General features: G+C 31.6%; 2 protein-coding genes across 3 annotated transcripts; both read left to right on the forward strand.

The window, feature by feature from the left end:
* Positions 1-6,948: 6,948 nt before the first annotated feature.
* LOC136228859 (uncharacterized) lies at positions 6,949-7,566 on the forward strand. The gene is made up of 2 exons (XM_066017350.1): positions 6,949-7,187; positions 7,281-7,566. The coding sequence occupies exons 1-2, from the start codon at positions 6,949-6,951 to the stop codon at positions 7,564-7,566; spliced, it is 525 nt and encodes a 174-aa protein (XP_065873422.1).
* Positions 7,567-10,577: 3,011 nt separating this feature from the next.
* LOC136229751 (ubiquitin carboxyl-terminal hydrolase 27) lies at positions 10,578-17,756 on the forward strand. 2 transcript variants are annotated; one of them, XM_066018645.1, is made up of 10 exons: positions 10,578-10,928; positions 11,182-11,308; positions 12,987-13,087; positions 13,173-13,406; positions 13,688-13,756; positions 13,876-14,004; positions 14,368-14,505; positions 15,087-15,149; positions 15,290-15,574; positions 17,349-17,756. In XM_066018645.1, the coding sequence occupies exons 1-10, from the start codon at positions 10,659-10,661 to the stop codon at positions 17,595-17,597; spliced, it is 1,665 nt and encodes a 554-aa protein (XP_065874717.1). In that variant the 5' UTR covers positions 10,578-10,658; the 3' UTR covers positions 17,598-17,756. The 2 variants fall into 2 exon arrangements, with proteins under 2 accessions (XP_065874717.1, XP_065874718.1); XM_066018646.1 differs by having other exon boundaries at positions 10,761-10,896.
* Positions 17,757-20,577: the final 2,821 nt, after the last annotated feature.

The following is a 20,577-nucleotide window of genomic DNA, read 5'->3' on the forward strand; positions in this document are numbered from 1 at the left end:
CTAATAATTATAGAGTGGTTAACACCGCCGCTACAGTGACAAAATCTCGTTGCTAAAGGTCCTTTTTTTTGTAGTGTATCAAGTATGTGAATCATTTTTTTTTTCTAATTTACTATAAATTTAATTACCATTACCTTCTATTTTATTGAATAAAATATTATGAACAAATAAGTACATATTTTAAAATTATTTGTTATAAAAAAACAAAATAATTAATTATAGTAGTGTAATAATATTTTTAAATTTACATAAATAACTTTTTAAAACAATTAGAAAAAAGAAAAAAACAATGTATACCAACAAAAAAATAAAAGTATTAAACAACATGTAAAGAAATTTTGGAAAAAGTTCATCCATAAATATTATTTAATGAGGACAAAAAAGATAACATGTCATGATATTTGATGGTCATTCAAATTATTTTTTTTGTTTTATTTTAATTATTAAGATCTATAAAATAATTTGTAAATAAAAATAAGAATTATAAAATAAGGGAAAAAAGTTCCAAAAAATCCTAACATTAATTGTTGAACAATCAACTTCAACAACAACAAAATTGATATGGACTTTGAAGACAGTGTAAAAAAATTATGTTTTGCATTAATTAGTAATGTAAATATTGAAATATTCAAATCGAATAAAATCTCTAAATAAAAATAAAAAAATTAATATTCTAAAAAATTAATATAAATTGAAAAACATAATAGAAACAAAAATAATTAAATAATTTATGAAATAATGCAAACACTTAAATTTTTACATTTGCACCTAGATAAACTATATATTAATTGCAATGAACTTATTTATATATAAAAAATAATTAAAGTAAAAAAAACTTGTTTTACTTTAAAAATTGGAACATAAATTTGTTTAAAAAAAATACAAAATAGACAACTTAATGGTTGCATTTTAATAAAATATATAAGGTAGTTTATTGTAATTGTTTTGGCATGTCTCCTAAACAAAATGGGAAAAAAATCTTTAATACCTAATCCAAACAAAATGACAAAAAAATAACTACCCAAATCGCATGATAAGGTTAAGAATGGCACTTGGTTTACCTCTTTAGAAGAAAAAAGTCAAGAAAAGGAGAAACACAATGCTTACATCTTATATTTGAGTCTAATCTATCACTTATAATGGATTAATTCTTAGCTAATTCATGCATTTCAAATGTACCTAAAAATAAAAAACAAACAAAATATCAATTTAACTCTTAAAAGATCGGACTTTAAAGCTTTCTTTAACCAAACTTTTTGAAAACCAAATAAGCAAATTACTATAACGTAAATACTTTAACCAAGTTAATAGCTATAAGTTCAAATTTAACCCAATTTCGAATTAAATTACAATTAGGCTAATATGATCATCACCCACATGAAAATATAGGTAATCGGGAAATTAAGAAACAGTACATTTAAAAATATTAGTTTTATATCCACTTCAATATAACCTTCTTTTTCACAATTTTAATCCAATTTATAGTTGTTAGGACCACCCACCAAAATCATTTAAAAAGGTAGCAAAAAAGAAGAAATAAAAAACTTAATACCAAATACTTGTCCAGACATTAACTCAAACCTGCATGAGTTGCGAACACACAAAAAAAGAGAATCATTTCATAAATGATAAATCAACAATCAAATCTCATCAACGATTTTTTTTTTTTTTACTTTGAAGGGTTTTAAGTTGAAATCAAAATTCATAAAATAGAGAAAGACTACATGGATACAAGTTCCATGAGAAAAAGGAAGTAAAAGGATGTAGTCCGACCAGTTTGACAGTGGAAAAGATATTAGAAAATTTAAACTTTTCGAGAAAATCGTCTCAATGTAGCTTCCCGCTTCTTTCTATATCACTACAACAAATATCTAATATTGTGACGAAAATTCGTCTGACAAAATAATTTTTGTCCAATTAATGTACTTATTGTGACAAAAAATAATTAGTAAAAAAATGTGAAAATTCCAAACAAAATTTTGACAAAATAATGTTTCGTCCAAATATTTATCACAATAAAGCACTAGTCAATCAATATTATGACAAAAAAATTGTCACACATTTTTGTCATAAATACATAAGGTTGTGATAAAAATTCATACGTAAAAATAATTTTTTTTTATCACAACTAATGTATTTATTGTGATCAAATAATAATTAGTAAGAAAATATAAAAAAACCAAAAGAAATCGTGAGAAAAAAATATTTTGTTGAAATTTTTTTTCACAAGAAAGTAGAACTTAATACGTATTATGATAAAAACAAATTGTCACGTCATTTTTGTCATAAATATATAAAGATGTAACGAAACATTGATACGATAAAATAACTGTTTTCGCAATTAATGTACTTATTATGACAAAATTACAATTAGTAAAAAAATGAAAAACAAAACCAAATTATGACAGTAATATTTATCAAATTAGACTAATCTATTGTTTCGTAAATCAATTTACAAATTTTCATATTTATTTAGGGATTAGAATGTGTCAGAGATTAATATAAGATATACGATTACGCCTTAATCATCTTGAGCTTTTAGTTCAAACGGTTCCATGATATGGTATTAGAGTTGCTTGGACCAAACAGTCGAGGGTTCGAGTCTTGGCAACCTCATAAATTTGTAGAATTAAAAACACATGACGGGTTGGACCTGTGTTGTACACGCTGCAAGCCCAATGGGCATTTTCATGTGGAGATGTGTCAGGGATTAATATAAGATACATAGATAATAAGATATACGATTTAACGGGTTGGGTTGGGCCTGTGTTGTACAAGCTGCAAGCCCAATGGGCATTTGCATATGGGGTGTGTGTATGTAACATTTTTTTTACTACATTATGTAGTCACAATAAATCATATTTCACGGTTATTTAAATTTTGTCATAATAGCTAGATTAATGACAAATTATAGTTGTAATAATAATTAAAAACTAATTATGAGGTAATATAATTTTGTCACTAAAAACTTATTAAGACGGGCTTATTGTGACTAGAATGGTGACAAAACACTTTGTAACAAGAAGTTTCTTATGACAAAAATATAACTTATTTTGACAAATTAAATTATCGCAACAAGCTTGAATTCTTGTATCACATTGAACTAAGTTTCATGTTCCCTGTTTCATGTTCCCTCTCCCTGTAGAAATTATACATATCCATCTAAAATTCATATAAAGAATCTAATTTACAGGGAACAAAGTTTAATAAACGAAAAAACCTAGTAGAAAAATAAGTATACCAATTTTCATAATTTAATATACAGACTTCAATAAACTCAATGACCATCCGATCAACAAACTCAATGTCATTCAATAAAAAATAAGTATACCAATTTTCATAATTTTATGGGTTAATACACATATTTGCCCTTGTGTTTTCTCGGAAAAACAGATTTGCCCTTAAATCAAATAAACCCACAAAACTATCCCTGAATTTTCCATAAACCTGCAATTATACCCTAATCTGACAGAGCTGCTAAATGGCGATGACATCAAACATTCTTATCTCCAGAAAAACTTCAGAAAAGAACAACCAATCACAAACAGAAAAAATATGCACATTCAATTTCGATTAAAAGCAAGTTAGAAGAACAGATTGGTCAAAATTCATTTTCATAAAAGCTCAATCAACCTAATAAAATGGCGTCTAAACCTCCTAATTAATCCAAAAGCAATAGCAATAGAAAACAATAAGAAACCAAATGAATTTTGATTGTCGTCATCCAATTTTTTTGGAGACAAGAAGGTTTGATGTCATCGCCGTTTAACAGCTCCGTCAGATTAGGGTATAATTGCAGGTTTATGGAAAATTCAGGGATAGTTTTGTGGGTTTATTTGATTTAAAGATAAATCTGTTTTTCCGTGAAAACGCAGGGGCAAATATGTGTATTAACCCTAATTTTATATATAGACTTCAATAAACTCAATGGTCATCAGATCAACATGAAATTTAAAAAAAAAAGTATGATAAAAAGTTTTAGTTTTATGTTCATACCCTTTTAAGATTAATGTTCATGTCAAAATGCTTATCTCCTATTTGGAAAACTTGTAACAACCTTATATTTTAATACATTAATTAGAAGTCTAAAGAAGCATAATGAAAAGATAATGCTCATCCTATTTAACAATCGTCTTACGGTTTTGATTATTTCATACAAAAAGGCTTAGATACAGTACCAAATACAAACAAACGTTAGCAAGTACAAAAGGCATAACTAATTAACTAGTATTGTGCCCGCGCGTTGCGCGGGTGGATAACTTTTTTGTACAACATTTTAATATTTTTTAAATTTATATCATTTACATATAGTGATATTAATATTTTGTTTTGAAATAATTTAAATTTACAAATTGTAAATAAATTAATATATATAGCTTTATAATTGCTTGATAATAAGTTTTGGAAGTTGTTGAAGTCATAATCTACTGGCCATGTTGACATGTTTGCAAGGGTCCTTGCTCTCCGTTTTTGTATAATACTCTTTCTATATAATCTTGCAATTTTAAAATATTTACTACACTTTGTGCCGATGTTTTTTCAATCAAATTCTAGCTCTCCTCAAAATTCTTTTTCTCGTGCCTTCAAGAATCTTTGATAAATCCATGATTTTGAAATAAAAATGTTTTTAAATTTTATTTAGTTTATATAGTAGTTTGGAGGTTTAAATATTGTGTTAATTATTACAACAAAAAATTAAATGTGTTATAATTTTTTTTAGTTCTATTGGTTATGATATTTATTAAAGTTAAATGAATGGAATTTGAATAGATCCTCACATATTTTTTATCGTTATATACAGTGGCGGATGTAGATGGGTCAAAGGGGGCATTTGCCCCCCTCGTCCCATAAAAAAAATTTAGTCCAAAAATAAGGGTTAAGTTGTAAAAATACCCCTAATGTTTTGGGTCAGGAGCAATATTACCCCTAATGTCTAACATGGTACAATTTTATCCCTAATGTTGGAAGCCAAAAGCAGTTTTACCCCTAACGTTGATAAATTGGGTCAATTTGAGAAATAATTCATCAAACTGTCTTCTCGGTCATGAATCTTGTCATCTACACTTCACACCATGCATTATTTTATCACTAACAAATCACAAACATATGTTGGGATGTGAAAAAAATAAGAAAAAAATATTAAAAATATATTGTCTTTTGTACGAATTAGATACAAAAAATTCCAAAAATTCACCGAATTTATAAATATTAATCTCCAATTTTATTATTAAATTACAAAAAACATTATATCCTTTTTTAGAATTGCTCTTGGCTACAAACATTAGGGGTAAACTTGCACTATTTTAGATGTTAAGGGTAAAATTGCTCCTGACCCAAAACATTAGGGATATTTGATGCGTAACAATCCGAGAATCCCGAAAATGGATGATTACGAGTCGGAAACATTAAAATTTATATTTTTTTTAAAATCATGAAAATAATGCATGATAATTGAACGATTTTGAATTTTTCGTCACCAAAAATTGAGCAATTTTACATTTTTTTTGTCTAAAATTCTTTTACGTAGAGTTTTGCCCCCCCCATCAAATCCTGGATCTGCCACTGGTCATATAATTTGTTTTCATTGGGATATTTTGTAAGTTATTTTATTATATCTATTAAATATAAATATAATTTTTTTTCAATTACTTTTAATATTATTTATTAAAGTTAAATGAATGGAATTTGAATATTTTTTTTTTGTTTTTGATAAAAATTGGGACGAGACAGAGCTTGAGCGGGATCACCCATGACCCAAGAACTGACAAACCCACAAATTTGAATGAATCTTACATATTTTTTTTTGTCAATGCGTTATAAAAAAAATTTCGATTACATTGGTTTTAATGTTATTTATTAAAGTTAAATAAAAGAAATTTGAATTGATCCTTACATATTTTTTTTTGTTGTTATTTAATTTTTTATTGTGATATTTTATAAGTTATTTTATTATATCTATTAAATATAAATATATATATTTTTTAGTAATATTGGTTTTAATATTATTTATTAAAGTTAAATGAATAGAATTTGAACGTATTCTTACATATTTTTTATTGCCATATAATTTTTTTCATTGGAATATTTTGTAAGTTATTTTATTATATTTATTAGATATATATTAGGTTAGATATAATTTTTATAATTTTCCTTTATTATTATTTTGACAATTAATTAAAAAGGCCTCTAAAACTCTCCTAATTAATTTCTCCTTGCTTCTATTATTATTATTATATATAATATAGATATAGAATCTATCGCTGAAACTGACAAAGAAACATAGAATGACAATCATGACAAAACATGATTTATAATTGAAATAAATTTCATTGTAAGTATAATGTTTCAATACCTCTCTAATTATTTTCTTCAATGTGTCTCAAACTTCAATAAACAACTATTTTGTGAAATTTTATACATGTTCGTACCAAAAATACATAAAAATAAAAAATTCAATCCATATGAGTTAGATAAATCGAGATTTAAAAAATCAGTGGACTTCACCAGGTTCTGAATTTGGAAAATTAATATAACTCCAATTAAACGGGTAAATGTCACTCGTGGTATACAAACTTTACCCTAAATCACACTTTGGTGTACAGACTTCATTTTGTCACACTAATATATACGTACTTAGGTGTGACCTCCCACTATAGTATATGGCCGGTTAAAATGACTGGTCAACGCTCAGTCAACATGCCACCTCAGCTTTGACCGGTCAAAAAGTAAAAAATATTCAACACTAATATAAAATTACGATTATACCCTTTCTACTTTCTTCATTCTTCCTACTTCTTCCTTTCCTTTTCCCTTTCCCTTTTTCCTCTCCCTTTCTCTCACTAACTCTCTCCATCTTATTTCTCTCATTATGATCTCAAGTCTGCTACTATCTCTAATGCTAATGTCACTGGATATATACCAAAACATCTGCCTCTTAATCTTACCCATATGGATTTTTCCGGTAATGAGCTTAAAGGAAGAATACCCATATCTATTTCAATCCTTGAAAACCTTGAAAGGCTCAATCTTTCCTCCAATGCTCTTACTGGTGAAAGGGATTCAAAACAGCAACCAGATCTTGATCTATCATTCAGAGTTGAAGAGCCAACTGGTAAAATTCCATCAGCAAAAATTACCAAAAATTCAGAAGAAAGTGTAAAAAGCACGAGTTCTTTTGCATTTCAAGTGTAAGCAATTCAAATTCAAATTAGTTCAAACAATTGATACATATATGAATCTTATAAAATGAAGATCTCACCATTTGCAATTTTCTAGCACAGATTGGAAGATGAGAGACAAAAGCTAGGGATGCGAAAGATAGCTCATCAATTCAAAATGAAATACAACAACCTTTACCTGACCCTGATCCAAAAGGAAGCTGGAAAAGCTGGTTTGATTGCCTCGGTTGCTGTTCTTGTTTCTCGATATTATGCTGTAATTATAAGTCGTGTTGCGGCGGATCTTCCTGTCTGTGTAATTGTTCTTCCTATTTGCCGTCATCATGTACATGTAATTGTAATTGTTCTTGGTGCCGCTGCTTCATTGACTATATCAATTAGGAGATGAGGGAGAGATTAGTCAATCTCACAGTTCAATGAAGCTAAGAACGACTAAAGCTTCAACAATCGGAAATCTTTTGATTTTAAAATCAGTTCTTCGTGAGTCGGCAAACAACGAAGATCCATTGGAGACAGACAGAGAGAGAAAATTAGAGAGAGAGTTAGTGAGAGAAAGGGAGAGGAAAAGGGGAAGGGAAAGGAAGAAGAAAGAAAAAGAGAGTATATTTGTAATTTTAAATTAGTGGTTAGATTTTTTTGACTTTTTGACCGGTCAAAGTTGAGGTGGCACGTTGACTGAGCGTTAACCGGTCATTTTCATCGGCTGTATACCATAGTGAGAGGTCACCCCTAAGTACGTATATATTAGTGTGATAAAATGAAGTCTGTACACCAAAGTGTGATTTAGGGTAAAGTTTGTACACCACGAGTGAAATTTATCCCCAATTAAACCTAACAATTGAGTTCATATAAAGCTGAAAATACATATTTTAGTTAGAATTAACAATCGAAACGATTATACCTAGCAACTTAAACTAAAAAAGAATAAAAATATACAAATTTTTATTTAGTCATTTTGAAAAAAAAAGACAAATTAAAAACATAGATAAGGCAGCGAGGGGTGTGGACCAACACAATTGGGAACAAAATAATTACTACATATGAAAGAAAAATCGAATAATTACCTTCGGAAACATAACGATTTCCTGTAATTTCTAACACATTGCCTTTTCCGATTTGAGTTGTCCATGCCTCTTCTATTTCAATCCGATTTCTTCAATTGGAGATATCAAAGTCTAAATTCTCCCAATTCTTGAAAAAATGCTATTAATACACTTTATCAATGGAAACCGCTTTTAAATAAATCAGAATCTCTTAATGAAGTAAGAACAACATTATAAGACTATATTATTTGAAGTAAGAACAAAATTATAAGATTAAGGACAAAACTAATACACAATCAAAATTAAAAGGACATCTTTGATTTTCGGTGGCCAATGAATACAATGATGGAATACTATATATCATGCTTTATATATAGGTTTATTTGTGACTTTTGGATTTCCTCCGCTCAGAGTTTTTTTATCTTCTTATAACTCATGCTTTCTTTTATTACTTTAATTAATGCGCTAATAATTGACGATAAATAATGTGTTAATATAGTACTTATGATATAGAAATAATAAAAGATCATTAACTCATTTATTTTATTTTTATTTTTAAAAAGTTCATTTATTCTTTTTGTTCCTACGATGCCAACTAAGCAAAAAATGCTCTAAAACATTTCTTGTAAATTCTCTCTACTTCCGCTATTATATATAATATAGATAGATTGTTTCAACAAAAGAAATAAGCCAATTGGTCAATAGAAACAGATTGGTCAATCAATGCAATCCATGGTGTATCAAATGTTTTTAGAGGTCATGGTTCACTTGAACAACAACTATAACTTTTGACTTTGTTAGAAATGAAACATAAAAAAATGCTTATAGTTGTAATAAAAAAACATCGAATGAAACAAAAATCATATGGAGAAAAAATAATAGACATGTACCAAACTAAAACTCAAATATGCAAGGTCTTTTTGCAACAAATCCATGCGCACCTGTAACTCAGACAATCAAGATCTGCCGCCGACCTTGTAATTGTAGAACAACCCGTTTTCGGTCTATTTTCGCAGGAATTCATATCGATAAACATGCATAAACTAAAACTCATATATGCAAGCTCTAACACCATTTTCTGAATTGGGAAACAAACTTTTTTTTCGATCTATTATAGCAGGAATGAAGATAGATGAATAGTGATAAGAACTAATAGATCCATGTGCATCTGCAACTCAAACAGTCAAGGTTCGCTGCCTCCTTGCTTAACTGTAGAACATACTGTTCTCTGATCTAGTTTCGTAGGACTACAGATCGTTAAACAAGCGTCGACAAACCAGCATTAAATGAAAAGGTTTTAAGCAGAAACATTCCTTAAATCCAAGAAAATTGCAAAAGTATAACTAACAAATTAAGGAGATGAAATTGGGGAGATCAGAATTTCTTGGAAGAGGCAGTGGAAGCAAACTTTAGGGGTAGAATAGATGTGTGGAAGAGAAATAAGGTAGGTTGTGAATGAGGAAATGATGGTTCAACTTTTTGCAATTGTAAATCTTTATAGAATTCCTCGTTAATATTTTGAGAAGAGTCGGTCATTTTTTTTCCTTTCGGTGCTCTTTTAGCCGCATTTTGCCCTATTGGATGTTCAGAAAATGATTGTACATCGTTGCCACTTTCACTTGCTGAATTGTATTGTCGTGAGTCAGCAAACTTCAATCTCTTCGAAGAATCATCATTAGTATGTTTTTAAAACAATCTATTTAAATTAGTCTTTCATTATTTGCCAACAATAAATAAAAGAAAATTTATTTAGAACTGTTCTTAGATAGGGATGACAACGGGTACTCTATCCGTGGGTACCCGGTACTACCCGACCCTAATGGGACTACCCGTACCTTGTATAAAACGGTATGAGACGGGTATGAGATCAAAACCATTACCCAAATATTATTGTGTTTTAGATGTAAGATGTGAGATTTGAACACCAACCTTTCGTTTTTTGACCATTAAGTGATACCACTAAGCTAATTTATTTTTATTGATTAAGGTTCTATTCGTTTAATTTTTAGATGGATGATTTATTAAATTTGTACTTTGTTAAATTTGTAATATTTTTTGTTTTATTTATTGATTTTTAACGGGTAAGGATACCCGCGGGTACCCGTGAATTAAATGGGACGAGTATGAGATGTAAAACATATACCCGTTAGGATAATGTGATGAGTACGAGTAATTAAAAAATAAACGGATAAGAATTTAGGATTGACACTACTCGTGCATACCCTACCCGTTGTCATCCCTATTCTTGGAGCTGTTTCACCTTTTAAATGATTTACGCATCGAAATAACCACTTGATTTTAATGCAACCATATCAGAATAACACCCGATAAATGAAGCGTTTTATTTTATTTATGTTATAAAAATGGGATTCTAGTCCTTCGAGCCTCTTTTGTTCATTCTTTTGGGCTGCTTTGTCTTCCGAAAATTATTTCTCCCATGAAAATCGAAGTAGATAAATCAATAAACACAATACTCTGCAATCTCAAGCACGGTGGGAAGTGGGTTTCGGCTTCTGGGTTTCACATATCGGTAGCTGGTGTTATCGGGGTTGCTGGTTTTGTTTTGGCTTTAATAAAAGATCGTAACTTTGGGAATCTAACTCGCTTATCTTGTTTCTCCTCTAAACAATATCGTTTCGAGAAGCGTTACTTAGTTCCTGGTTTGCAAAATCATGGTAATAATTGCTTTTTAAATGTCATTTTACAGGTACGATTACTCTTTAGCTACTGGCTATTTTATATACTTTGCATTTCCAATTACTACTCTTAGTTTAATGCGATAATGTAACAGGAATACAAAATTTTGGAATGCCCAGCCTTTTTATTTTTCTGATTGAACATTATTACAAATTTAGCCAAAACTTGTTTTACTATTTCCTTATAGCAATTTTAAAATTGGAGGGTTTTCCTACTCTTTATTGGAGAAACTGTTATGATCTTATTTGATTTTGAATTAGCAGGCTCTGGCTAGCTGTTCATATTTCCAACCTTTTCTTCAAAATGTTATAAAGGAACGTGAATTATCAACCAATGAAGAGTGGACTGAAAGTTTGCAGCTTACAGTTGCTTTGGATGCTTTATTAGAAGGTATGCACAAATTACTTCCTGTTCAAATTGTGATGGAGAAAGTTGAGAGTCTGAGTGTTAGGTTTGTACATGTTTATTTGGTATGTATAGCGTATAACTTGAGATGTACTATATATTATTTTTTATAGTTCCCTCCCCTTATTATTATTATTTTCTTTGTGTACACATAAAGTATTGTAGGCCTACTTGAATGAAGAAACGTGTGATTGAAAAAAGACTTAAAAATTTCATCCCGGACATTAAAGTAGCTCCAATTGTCTCTCCTCTGTGCAACTGATTCCTTTTAAACCTGTGGATTGCGCATTGACACTGATATAGTGTAAAAGAAAGAACATTGAAAGCAGATCAAAAATCTCAGTGATCCAACAAAGCCAAAGCAACAAAAAGAAATACACAACAGCAAAGTGGAGATAAATGAATCCGAGGTGACGCCTAAGAAAAGAAAGAGTAGAAAATTAGATTACCAAACCCAATAAAATAGAACACCTGTTCCTTCTCCAACAGTTGTAGATAGGGCTGTAATCGAGCCGAGCCGAGCTTTGGCCTGTTCAAGCTCTGTTCGCTATAAAATTAACGAGCTCGAGCCAGAACCGAGCTTGCTATAAAATTACCGAGCCGAGCCCGAGCCGAGCTTTGGCTTGCTCAACGAGCTTGAGTCGAGCTTCGAGCCCAAAATCCTCTTTTGGACTTGGTTCATTAAGAAAATTATCTAACCATGAATTGTTTGTGAGTAAATTGTTAATTATATTTGTGAAGTTTACTCGCAAATAACTCTTCAATTGTGTACATAAACAAGCTCACAAGCAAAGTTCGTGAATAAATAAACAAGATGCTTACAAATAGTTCGTCTATTACTCATTTATTATGTTTGTGAACGAACTCATCTAATAGCAAATGAAATAATATTAAGTTTAGAAATTTGTGAACTAACACAAAGCTATATAGTTTTCTACAAAACTAAAATTTGTTCATAAATGTTCTAATCGAGCCCGCTCGCGAGCTTTCGAGCCGAGCTTTGGCCTGCTCAAGCTTGTCTCGTTTACGAACCGAGCCAGTAAATCGTGTTCACGAGCGGCTCGTTTACAAATCGAGCCGAGTCGAGCCGAGCTTTTATCGAGCCGATCACCGAGCCGCTCATGAGCGGCTCTGTTCATTTACAGCCCTAGTTGTAGACTAAACTACACCTGTTAAAAAGAACAATGAAATATCATAAATGACTATTTTACAACAAAACTGAGTTAGAATTTCATTTTTTATTAGAATACAAATGCTTTCCATCCAACCTAATAATTTATACCTATCTGTCAGGATCAGGATTCCTGGCAATACAAGGTCAAGGCAGAAATAGAATACAGGGAAGATAAGAATGAGGAAGAAGAGAGAAACATAGAAATAGGAAGAGAATCACAGAGAATTAGAGAAGAGAGGCGAGGAAGAAGGAGAATAAGGAGAGAAAAGAGAGGGAAAGGATGAAATAGAATATTCATTGATTTCATAATGGTGATTACAATGGTTGGATAGACCTCATATAAGTAGTTGTACGTCAGCCTTAGATGCTTCTGGAGATGATACATCAGCTTTAGATGTTTCTCCTTTAGTATATTGTAATATTCTCTAGATTGTGGTTATATTTGGCTTTATTGTTGCACTAGTTTTAGTGACTGCTTCATTTCTGCAGAGTTATCTGCATTTGGTGAAAGGAGAAATGTAGTGAGTCCACGGAAAGTGATGCTTGCAATGGCTGATTCTATTCAAAATTTCAGTTTAACTAGTCAACAGGTCAGATTGCATCTTCAAAATTATATATAGACTTGCAAATTATGTACGAGTAACTGATTCATGATGTCTGCCTGTCTGTATTTAGGATGCTGAAGAAGCATTTCTTCATCTATTATCATCTTTAAGAGAGGAGTTTTCAGATTCTTATACTCCAAATCAGAGTTCTCTAGCAGATGCTTTTTCTTCTTCCAATTTTAGGGTTCTTGCTCCAAAGAGGATGGAATTCATGAATGAACAAGAAAGGTGGCAGCAATGGTTCCTAGGACCATTTAATGGGGTTCTTAGTAGCAGGTTAACTTGCCAAACTTGTTCATCTCAGGTTTGTGCTATGTCCATTGAACAATTTTTGTTTGCAACTTTTGTAATGTGTTTTACTTTCCCCCCTTCCTTTATCCTTGTATAAGTATTTGAAACTGTATTAGCACAAGAAAGTTACTATGCTTGGTAAATACTTTGCATGGATATGGGTTGGGTAGCATATAAACCCATGGGGAATAGAGTTTTTCTCCTACAATAACTTTTCTAGGTGTATGCTTGGCTTCTTTTTTTCCCTTTCTATCTTATGCCTTGTGACGTTTAATTGCACTTTTTTTTGGGCAGATTTCATTGAATTTCCAATTCTTTCACAGTTTGCCACTTTTGCCGGTGCTTGAAAATAGCGGTACAATTGTATGTTAAGCAAAGGGTTCGATATGTTGTATTGTTCATGTTGTATAGTATGGTTTTTTGTTTTTTCTTCTTTTCTGTAACAAGTGCCTAAGGTTTTAAATTTTGAAACATGACGCTAGATGGTGGGATGCACTCTGGAGGATTGTTTGAAGCGGTTCGTTAGTGCTGATCAAGTTGAGAATTATAACTGCAGCAACTGTTGGCACATTGCTGCAATAAAGTTTTTATCCTTACAAGGAGCAAAAGAGGTGATCCTTCAATTTTATTTTATTCTTAACTGTTGAGAGTCAGCCTGCTGGCGCCCATGCAACAGGTTTGGTGCATGCGAGAAGACCTCAATATGCCTTTCTTGATTTCTTCTTCTCCATTAATTCATCTTCTCTTATATTTTTCAGCTAACTTGGCCAAATTTAATACTGTACTTGGTCTGGTTTTTCAATTTCTGATCCTTTATTCATCATCGTTTATTTATTATTTTGATGAACCTGCTGTCCCTTCACTTGGGCCTTAGTTTGCTGCTTCAGTTTTTCTGATCTTTGTGTTTGAAATATTTGTGTGATATGTATGTTAGTGTTACAGACTGATATTGTTTTTTTCACTATGTGCTTTAGACAGAGATTGAAACACTTAGAACGTGTTCTATGCAAGATTCTTGTACCTGCCATAGTCTTCCTCATCTGGAACGTCTGCCATGGTCAAATAATTTTGTATGCACCCTAAAACAGCTAACTGTTGCTCGCTGTCCAAAGGTAAGAACTCTTATCTATATGCTTCTTATGACAGAACATAAAGTACTCTGGAATTGATGTACAGGTACTACATAGAAGGTGAATATGGGGTTTGACGTAATGCTTGCATCAGTAATGACATACGGAACTGTTAGATTTGATTGCTTTTAGGAATATGCTAACTGAAAAATCTGGTGGCTCAGTTGAAGTATTTTACATGTTTTGATATAACATCTATTGGTGGGTGGGGTTTCAGATAATAATGAAATTCATGCTCCCAACCCAACTAAAGAATAAGAATTGCTTAGTTGGACTATGAGATGGCTACCCGGAAAAGCATGATGTAATCTATGGTTAATAATAGTTTTCAGAAGCCAGCCCCTGCATTTCAACATTTTTCAGCTGTTTGCGAGAATAGGGTTGCCCTGAAAAAAAAAAAAAAAAAAAAAAAAAACTTTTGCTGCATGTAAATTGGATGTCTTGCCCAAGCTTTTCTTCTTTTTAATTAAGTTGCCACTTTTTGTATTTGTAATGAACATTCGAATTTTGTAGAATTTACTGCAACTGCTGGACAAATAATTTGTGTCGTCATGCACTTGCAGATCTTATGCATTCATTTACAACGTGCTTCAATAAATCATTTTGGAGAACCAGTCAAACTTCAGGTATTAAAGTTTCCCTCCTTGGCTTTTTCCTATGTAGAAATTTTCTCATTTTGTTTCAGAAGATATTGCACTTTCTATGTATTTTTTTGCTTAAATTGTTGCAACCAGATTTTCAGCATATTGCTCTACTGATGCTGTAGGGTCATGTCAGATTTCCCTTGATTTTAAACATGCTTCCATTCACATTGGAAAAGCTGCAATGTCAAAGTCAAAAGCCAAGCTCTTCATTCGACTATTTTAATGTCCAATCTGACACAAGAATGCTGAAGTCTATCTATGGGCAGAGTACTTACTCAATGGTCTTAGCAGCAAACAAGAGGAATATTGAACATATGGAAACCATCCTTGGAAAATCCAGTTTGTGCGATTTTATAGGATATTCGGATGCCCTGCACACAGATGTGAGGTTGGAAGCTAATGATGAGGTAAGCTGAACTGTTGCTGGTATGCTTGTGCTTTCTTTGATACAGAAACTTTTTCAATCTGTCTAGCTGTGTGTATATATATAACTGCATACACCATGTATGTGATCTGATCCTGTCCTACATAATAGAATTAGTAACCGTCTCAATTAGATGAACTAGTTGATCAGCAATGTAATGGTCTGAATCCAAGTACTATGTCACATACCAGTATCGAGTTAAGAAGTTGAAGGACTGATTCAGATAATTAGTCCTGGAATTAGTTTATTCTGTCAAAATAGTTGTTATTTCCTATTTCCTGTATTATTTCTTTTCCCTAAAGGCTAGGACAGTTATATGCAGCAGTGGTAGTAGTGGAGTTGTTGGCAGTTTCTGTAACTGTTTTTGTCCATCCTCTGTATAGAGGAGGAGCACGTATCTTTTGGTTATGAAAAGATTAATGAAGTTATTTTCTTCCTTCTTCCTAGATTCTGCAAAATTCCCTTTTCCCTCATTCTTCTCTCTTCTCTCTCTAATTCTCTTCTTCTATTCCTTTCTAATCTGACGCCAGAACTTCAAGTTCTGACATACTAGTTTGCCATATTTTAATTAGTTATCTGTTGTTCTAGACAGAAGCACATGCAGATTGCAATTTGTTTTATACACGTAATCTTTCAACTAGAATCAGGGATAGAACCAAGGCAAAAGTTCTCTATTGAACTGCTGCAGATAATATAAATCTTTCAATTTCAGCTCACTGTGTTCTTCTAAGATGCTAAGTCTTCATCTATCATTTATACCTCCTGCCTACTGCCATAAGGTTTTCCTCATGACATCCAAAATTGTTCTTCTTGATTGTTAGGACAGTCACAGGATGTAGATCTCAATTGAAAAAGAAAATGACTCAACTTTAATTGTTAAATTAGAAAATTTGTTTCTTAACTTAGTATTCAAATTTGGTTTGATCATTGATTTCTTTTATCTGTTCTGGTTTGGTTACATTTTACTTTAGTTCATTGATTTAGTCACTCAAGCTGGATTTTCATCGGGTCATATATCATAGGTTAGGATATCCAATTCATGTGGCAGCCACGCAGGATTTTGTTGGTTCATACTTTCAGGGGATTGATTGGAATTTGGCATGACAGCCTTATATTTGAAATAATTATTAAATGACAAAACTAGAACAAATTGAGAATAGTAATAAAATTGAAGTAACTAGCTGTTCTAGTTACCTATCAAACTAGCACATGATTGGTCATCTTACGTTACACATTTAAAATTTAAATGTCTCTCTTGCTTACCTGAAAACTGCCAATTCGCTGCTAATGATGCTTATATAGTCTTTCTAGTGTACTTGCCTACTTAAACACATGCATCAAAAGAACCGTGGGATTTAATTTTAGACGCACAACAGTCTATTTAACATGATTCAGAATAATTCTGACTGAATTACATGAACAGTTTTTTCCAAGTTTGACTGTGAAATTCCAAATATTTGTGGAAGCATCAGATATTTATTTGGTTGTGGATTCTTGCTATAACAATGGATGTCATAAAAAGTTGAAGTTGCCTGTCAAAGAAAATAATGGAAATGTTACTGGGAGTTTGGAAGTCGAAGCCTTTGTCTGTTTTGATATTCAATTGTACTGAGACTTCAAATCCAGTTGAAATTGTATAAGATATAAAAAATGCATCTTGTGTCTGATGATGATGATGACTGAATAGATGCCAATGTTTCTAATTGCTCCTCTTTGAGGTTGTTTGTATCTGTAGACGAGGTGTTTGTGTTTCGCAGGGTCCTTCGGAACCTCTGTTATACAGTCTTGTTTCAGTTGTGGAGCACTTTGGAAGGGTGGGAGGTGGGCATTACACTGTTTACAGAAGTGTGAGATCTGAATCACTCAAGGAATGTAATGGTGAAAATCTGAAGCCGTCCCTCAGTTCCCAGTGGTTTTGTATATCGGACTCGAACGTAAACAGTGTGTCAGAGGAGGATGTTCTTGGTGCAGAAGCTAGCTTGCTCTTCTATGAGCGAATAGTATAGTATAACCTTGAACTACATCTGTTGCTTTGTATTTGGACCCAAAAAATGAATATGAAAAATGGCTGGGAATGGGATCAGCATCAGCCTTTTCTTTTCCCCAATACAGCTGAAAACTTGTACATAGAATAGAAATAGTTGATAATTGAAATTCAGAAAATTTATCTACTGTCTTAATTACTAGCATGATTGCTAATTTTAAATGAGTTATGTCCAATCACCAACCTAACATAAACTTACATATGCATTTTTTCTTTCTTATATGAACTGTAATCACATCTGATTCTCCTCTGTCAATCATCTGGTTTTGGCACTTTCTTATATTGTCAACTCCCATCAATTTCACAAATAAAATTAATGTGTCCTTTATATCCATAGGATATTAACCCCACCTCAAAATAAACCCATATACCTACGTACTTGTTACCGTTCCTATACTTATAAATATATTTCATTGTTGGACATAAGAGTGCAACTATTTGAGATTAGCTTGGTCAAAGCTCAATTTGAGAGGGCTCAGTTCCAGATCGACTCGAGATATTAACGAGCTAAATGTGAGTTTCATTAAGTTCGACTCAGTTTGGAATTGGCTCGAGACATTAACGAGTCTAGCCTGAGCTTTCATTAAGTTCGGCTCAAAAGCTCGTGCATTGGTTCTATTTTTTTAATTACTATAATATAATTCATTAATTTTTAATTCAAAATAAAATAATTAATGCTTGTTGACAAAAAAAAAAAAAAATACTAATTAGTTCCACTCTATAACTTTCAACTAGTCACAACTCACAATACCCATAAAAAAAACACTTAAACGGCTATTCTGGACATTTGGTTAGCCTGAAAATTACGAATTCAAAGTTCTAAATACAAACCTCAAGAATAATTAGCTTTTATCTTCTCAAATTTTCTCTTTACTTTGTCATCCACACAAGTAACACTAGCATCTATCGTCCATACGCATCACATCTGCGACTTGTGAGTTTGTCATCCACACAAGTAAGAGTAGCAACTACTCTTCTTAGAGCTCAGTCAATTGTTTTGTTTTAAATAGATTAAACTCAGGTGGAGTAAGTTACGTTTTTTATTTTTGTTTCATATGCTACTAATTTTATGCATGAATTTAGTTTAAATTAAGCTGGGTCAAAACATTAACGAGCTGAGCTTAGGCTAGTCTCGGTCTCGTTCGACTCGGCAACACTCTAGTTGGACATATATACCCATAAAATTAATTAACTAATTAAATTGTTGGATCCAACATATACTTTTCACTATTGCTTTTCTCCTGATTCAATTCCACTGAAGATTATAAGATGAAAAGAGATTCTCGTCATCATTGATTAATTATGAGATGAACACTAGAATAGGCCAAAACATACAAAAGAAACAGTTTTTAATTAATTAATTAATATGTGAATGTGGCAGTGAACTGTTGTTTAACAGTGTTTTGGAAAAGGACCTTGATTTCATCCTTTGCTGTTGGTAGTATAAGTTAATTAGGCTGTTTTTCTGATTCAGAAACCGAACAATTAGTTCAATTACACCACAAAAATACCCATGCAACTCTCTTTTTTTATATAGTTTATGCAAATTAAAAAAGAGAAAGAAAATCAGATGTATAATTTATGCAAAGAGAAAAGTGTATATTTTGTATTTGATTTGAAGCTAATAAAACTATTACAATCCAATTCACATCTGTATATAAGTAATGCTTGCAATGACATGCCCTAATTTACAGACTCCTGCTCATCCTGATTTAATATTAATTTTCTCCTTTCCAAAATATTATGTACCTACCTACCTACCTAGCTAGCTAGCTACTAATCTCAAAAATATATATAAATAAAGATGAAAATTAGTGCATGGTGTTATGAATAGGAGGTTTTCTTTTAGGAGCAGTGTAATCCATCCCTACTAAATCTTCATTGGAATCTACTTGCTCTTTGGAATTGGAAGAAGGATGTTCATCATCATGTTTCTTCTCTACTTCTTTCAAATTCCTTGCTGCAAAAACAAAATCAATAACTCAGAAAACCAAATCTCATTTTAAAGATTAATTATTGAGAAAGAGTTATATATGTATGAAATATATACCTGTAGCGCCAATAGATACAAAGCAAAACAAGAAAAAGGCCACAAGAAGAAGATGCTTAGCCATGGATAATCTTAGAATGATGATTTAAGAGGTAATTGGGATGAATTGTGTTTTTGGGTGTTCTCTTCAAGTTGATCTCTTTATATAGAAACAAGATTGGGTTAGGTGTTAGACAAAGGTTGCAATTGAATAAGACCTAAATTTTGTAGTAATTCTACGTGAACAAATCTGGTCTTCTAACTGTCAATATCAATGTCTCATTCTTGTCTTTGAATTCAATACCCTTCCAAAGACATTTTACCTTCCTATTCCATCCTAATTTCCTCTATTTTTCTTTTCTGTCTCTACCCTATTCAATTCGTAATTAAAACTGACAAGTTTTGACACAATAACACCACTAACTAACTGACGCACTAGCGGATCCAGAAATTTTTGAAAAAGGAGTAACATTGATAAAGAATAAACATCAACGATGAGAAGATAAGAGAGTTCTTTTTTTTTTGTAATGGAGTTTTTGGAAATTTTGGAGACGATGTTTAATATTCTAATAAGTTAAGGATCCTCGGGATAAATTCGTAAACCAGTGTATCTAAGCGAAAAATCTAACATTTACATTGGTAAGTTTGACAATTAATACATCCTTATTCCAACAACTGAAATCCACGTCTGCAAGAATAAATCTAATGGTTATTATAGGTTTGATAAAGAAAATATAGATTAAGGAACAATGAAACCCTAATACATCGAGGAACAGAGTAAACATGGCTTACCATTTTCATGTTTCAATCTCATAAACAGAGATTTACATGTAGAAAATTACCATAGAGATGGATGGGAGAGCTGAAGCCTGGATCATCGAGCTGAAGGAGAAACCTAATTCACTCTCTAGGT

Source organism: Euphorbia lathyris, chromosome 5 (genome assembly GCF_963576675.1).
Source record: "Euphorbia lathyris chromosome 5, ddEupLath1.1, whole genome shotgun sequence".
Taxonomy (NCBI): Eukaryota; Viridiplantae; Streptophyta; class Magnoliopsida; order Malpighiales; family Euphorbiaceae; genus Euphorbia; species Euphorbia lathyris.

Excerpts from the sequence above, each read along its gene's own strand:
- LOC136228859 (XM_066017350.1), top strand. The coding sequence starts at position 6,949 with ATGGATTTTTCCGGTAATGAGCTTAAAGGAAGAATACCCATATCTATT. Across the intron at positions 7,188-7,280 it reads AGTTCTTTTGCATTTCAAGT|ATTGGAAGATGAGAGACAAA; the intron begins GTAAGCAATTCA and ends TTTCTAGCACAG.
- LOC136229751 (XM_066018645.1), top strand. The coding sequence starts at position 10,659 with ATGAAAATCGAAGTAGATAAATCAATAAACACAATACTCTGCAATCTC. Across the intron at positions 10,929-11,181 it reads TTTTAAATGTCATTTTACAG|GCTCTGGCTAGCTGTTCATA; the intron begins GTACGATTACTC and ends TTGAATTAGCAG. Across the intron at positions 13,757-13,875 it reads TTGAAAATAGCGGTACAATT|ATGGTGGGATGCACTCTGGA; the intron begins GTATGTTAAGCA and ends ACATGACGCTAG.